Source organism: Phragmites australis, chromosome 1, assembly GCF_958298935.1.
Source record: "Phragmites australis chromosome 1, lpPhrAust1.1, whole genome shotgun sequence".
In the NCBI taxonomy this organism is placed as follows: Eukaryota; Viridiplantae; Streptophyta; class Magnoliopsida; order Poales; family Poaceae; genus Phragmites; species Phragmites australis.
Genome location: NC_084921.1, coordinates 42,858,123 through 42,862,597, shown reverse-complemented (window position 1 = coordinate 42,862,597; position 4,475 = coordinate 42,858,123). Strand labels below are relative to the sequence as shown.

Below are 4,475 nucleotides of genomic sequence, written 5' to 3'. Positions count from 1 at the left end.
TGTGCTAGTTTGGGCTGGGCCGTGGTCGTGCCGACCCGAAATAGTCGAGTCGTGCTGTGCTGGCCTACCATGCCGCACACTCGACTTAGGCACGACCAGTGGTCTCGTGCACGATCTATTTAAACATCTTTATATATATATATATATATATATATATATATATATATATATATATAACAAAACACCAACTTTGAAATTATGTGGATTGGTCCAAGATCCTCATCTGAGTTACCGTGCGAGTTCCGATAGATTGACAAGAACCGTTTGATTTGTCTACTTGAACGGTTAAAACTTAGAAAATGTTTAAAAAAACTCGAGAAATGAGCCAAAGAACGACTCAGGCGCAATTCTCTGAAAACATCAATAACCGCTGGATCTCGGTTCATCGATTTATCCATCTCGGCAGGTAAAGCCGTGCACTCCGACAGCTGCATTCGCCATGTTGTGTAGCTAAAACCAGCTAGCGGTTTTCCAGCGCCGACCGACCGCGACACTCACTCACACGAACGTATACAGAGTACCCACGTACACACGCCGCTGCTGATACCTGTGCGTGCGGGGGGCGACGACTCGCGCGACAAGGACGCGCGAACGCAGTGGTCCACGGACGACGTAACGTACGTACGCTTGGAAGATCGCTCAGGTCTGTTCGCCCCACCAACCGGACTAGCGGAGCAAGCGAGGCAGTGATAGCCAGCAACGTGACACCGGAATCCAAACAAAGGCGCGCGGCCTTTTACACCGAGAATTTCCATCGAGCAATATTCCGACCCCGTTGCCCTCCTCGGGCTATATATATATAGCCTTGACCGGAGTATGAACCCATCCCAAATATTAGCAGTACAAACACCACGCTCAGCTAGCTCTGTCTCCGTGTACTAGCTTGCTCCAAAGCTTGGAACAGCAAACGTTGAACCCGGGAGCATTTTTGTGGCCTAGATCGACCGATCGCCATGTCGCCCACTATGGCCTCGTCGCTCTGCGTTTTCGCAGCGATGTCTAGCGCCGCCGGTAGGCCGGCCGGTGTCTCGGCGGTTCCGGGCCGTCTGTCCAGCAGCCAGGGGGCCAAACAGGGCAAGCGGGCCGTGGCGCAGCCTCTCGCCGCTAGCGTCGTGACGGAGATGCCGCCTCCGGTCATCGCCCCGCCGGCTAGGCCCGTCGTCGACGCCCCGCGCCGCCGTGGGGGCCGCGGTGGCGGCGAGCACGCGGCGTGGAAGAGCGTCCGGCAGGAGAGGTGGGAAGGGGCGCTGGAGGTGGAGGGGGAGCTGCCGCTATGGCTGGTGGGTGCAACACTTCATTAATTAACGCACTTGCATTAATTAACGCACTTCATTATATATCTGAATGCATTCTGTCCATGATCTGGCTTTTGTGCTAACTGGCTTCTTTTGGTGATTCTTGATCTGACCATAACCTCTCCATCTTATAACATATTTCGGTGTTCTAAGCTAAGGTTAGCCGTGCTTTTCTTGGAGAATCTGAATCTTTTCCGTTACTTTGATTCAAAGACTGTCCACTCCATGTATCTACGAAATGTCAATTATTTCAGACCATCTCTAATATATAGGTAAAAACATGCATATCTTCCGCTACCATTTCATTTTTTTGAAGAACAGAGCAAAGGTGGAACTGGCATAACCGCATCAGTACTTTAGACCAGCTCACACTGTGGAGCAAAATCTTTTAACTGACCTAACCATTTTCATCGTACAAAGCATCCTAATTAGTGCTGGGGAGCACAAACACTAGCACGTATAGTATCTGCCACGGACAGGCATAATATAGAGGAAACTATCATTTTCCAGAAGCACTTACCCGCACCTCCTAGTTAGCTGCGATCGACGAACACGAGGGGCCACACTAACTTGACCTAGGTAAGGCCTATGGATCGAAAAGGAGATGGCATCTTGGCACTCACGATGCTTGCGGGGAACACAACATATGTACGACCAAGATTATCTGTTGTGTTTAGTCATGGCAACGGCAACAATGGCGTACGTCGCTGTCTTGTTATCATTGTAGCTAGTTTTGTTGCTCCCATCAACTTGAGAAAAGGCTACAACCATGCACGTTGCTGTCCGCCTGTCCCCTAACCGCAAGTGCTGGGATCGCTGCTCGTTCCAATATCTCTTTCTCTTTCCTACGAGTCCATTTGACTCTACGTGCGTGCTATTCTGAAATTAGTGTACGTACGTGCGTGCAATATATTTTGAAACTGAACCGGGAGAGCTGTTTCTTATATTAATAAAAAGAAAAAATGACGGGCTGAAATATTCAGTTAATTAAGGAAAAACCGAGCAAAAACTACACAACAAAGCTAGCTTAGAACCTAACTAAAGATAAGTTGGTTGTAGAATATATTTTGCTAGCTAGTATACTCACTAAGCTGTGATTGTGCCAATCGGCCGGCTAATTCATTAACTCTGCAATCCTCTATATATGATCGATGTGCTCATGATGAGCATAATTTATTAGTAAACTTCGATGGATATGATTTATCACGGGGCCATAATTGATCGATTACATAATCTACGTGCGCGGCTTGTTGTAGGATGGCACATACCTGAGGAACGGCCCGGGCCTGTGGAACCTCGGCGACTACGGCTTCCGGCACCTGTTCGACGGCTACGCCACGCTCGTGCGCGTCTCGTTCTGCAACGGCCGCGCGGTGGGCGCGCACCGCCAGATCGAGTCGGAGGCGTACAAGGCGGCGCGCGCTCACGGCAAGGTGTGCTACCGCGAGTTCTCCGAGGTGCCCAAGCCGGACAGCTTCCTCTCCTACGTCGGCCAGCTCGCCAGCCTCTTCTCGGGCTCCTCGCTGACCGACAACTCCAACACGGGCGTCGTCATGCTCGGCGACGGCCGCGTCCTCTGCCTGACGGAGACCATCAAGGGCTCCATCGTGATCGACCCGGACACGCTCGACACGATCGGCAAGTTCGAGTACAGTGACAAGCTGGGCGGCCTGATCCACTCGGCGCACCCGATCGTGACGGAGACCGAGTTCTGGACGCTGATCCCGGACCTGATCCGGCCCGGCTACGCTGTCGCGCGGATGGACGCCGGGAGCAACGAGCGGCAGTTCGTCGGCCGGGTGGACTGCCGCGGCCGGCCGGCGCCCGGGTGGGTGCACTCGTTCCCCATCACCGAGCACTACGTCGTGGTGCCGGAGATGCCGCTCCGGTACTGCGCTAAGAACCTCCTCCGCGCGGAGCCCACGCCGCTGTACAAGTTCGAGTGGCACATCGAGTCCGGCAGCTACATGCACGTCATGTGCAAGGCCAGCGGCAAGATAGTAAGTTGCTAAATATTGTACCGTCATTCGAATCCGCGTACTAGTATCGTGCCAACTTGCGTTTCTCGTTGGTGATTAATGATTGTTGAATAACCAAATCAAGGTGGCGAGCGTGGAGGTGCCGCCGTTCGTGACGTTCCACTTCATCAACGCGTACGAGGAGAGGGACGAGGAGGGGCGCGTGACGGCGATCATCGCGGACTGCTGCGAGCACAACGCCAACACCTCCATCCTCGACAACCTCCGCCTGCACAACCTCCGCTCCTTCACCGGCCAGGACGTCCTCCCCGACGCCAGGTAGCCTACCACTGCTAGTTAGATTGCCTGTCACGATCGGCACGAGTCCTGAGTTCTGACGCACGACGTATCACATGGGCTGACCGTGTCTATGTTTGGGACAGGGTGGGCCGGTTCAGGATACCGCTGGGCGGGAGCCCGTTCGGCGAGCTGGAGTCGGCGCTGGACCCGGACGAGCACGGCCGCGGGATGGACATGTGCAGCATCAACCCGGCCCACGTCGGCAAGAAGTACCGGTATGCCTACGCCTGCGGCGCGCGCCGGCCGTGCAACTTCCCCAACACCCTCACCAAGATCGACCTCGTCGAGAAGACGGCCAAGAACTGGTACGAGGAGGGCGCCGTGCCATCTGAGCCCTTCTTCGTGCCTCGCCCCGGCGCCGTGGAGGAGGACGACGGTTAGTGTTACTGATTGTACACCTGCTCTGCGTACCAACTTGATTGCTCTGTCTGACACAGATCTGTGTAACTTCAACAGGCGTGGCGATATCGATGGTGAGCGCCAAGGACGGGTCGGGCTACGCGCTGGTGCTGGACGCCACGACGTTCCAGGAGATCGCGCGGGCCAAGTTCCCGTACGCGATGCCCTACGGCTTGCACTGCTGCTGGGTGCCCAGAAACTCGAACGCGTAGATCGATCGGCTCTGGCGCTCTGCTCCTATAGCATCTTGGGTTCGGCGTATCGAGTCGTGGACGTCAGTGTAGCTACAGAGATGTATAGGCAGATGTCATATACGTGAAAATACAGGGAAAATGTACATAGTATAGTTTCGTTTCCCAGATCAATCTCGTAGTAATGCACGCGTGTAATGTGGACATTACTCTCCGTTATCGAGATCATAGTGTTGCTCAATGTGTAGTATAGTGAATATCCCTCTCAAATC

The 4,475-nt window shown here is 53.9% G+C and overlaps 1 protein-coding gene across 1 annotated transcript; it reads left to right on the top strand.

Annotated features, from left to right (window-relative positions):
- The first annotated feature begins 834 nt into the window (after window positions 1–834).
- On the top strand, window positions 835–4,475 carry LOC133889621 (carotenoid cleavage dioxygenase 8 homolog B, chloroplastic-like). Its single transcript, XM_062330075.1, has 5 exons — window positions 835–1,280; window positions 2,552–3,295; window positions 3,399–3,592; window positions 3,697–3,989; window positions 4,070–4,475. Exons 1-5 carry the CDS (start codon window positions 954–956, stop codon window positions 4,222–4,224), a joined length of 1,713 nt encoding a protein of 570 aa, XP_062186059.1. The 5' UTR covers window positions 835–953; the 3' UTR covers window positions 4,225–4,475.

What these genes read in the sequence shown, in the direction of transcription:
- LOC133889621 (XM_062330075.1), top strand. Translation starts at nt 954, where the DNA reads ATGTCGCCCACTATGGCCTCGTCGCTCTGCGTTTTCGCAGCGATGTCT. An exon ending in GGGAGCTGCCGCTATGGCTG is followed by an intron (nt 1,281 to 2,551) that starts GTGGGTGCAACA and finishes GGCTTGTTGTAG; the next exon opens with GATGGCACATACCTGAGGAA. An exon ending in GACGTCCTCCCCGACGCCAG is followed by an intron (nt 3,593 to 3,696) that starts GTAGCCTACCAC and finishes TGTTTGGGACAG; the next exon opens with GGTGGGCCGGTTCAGGATAC.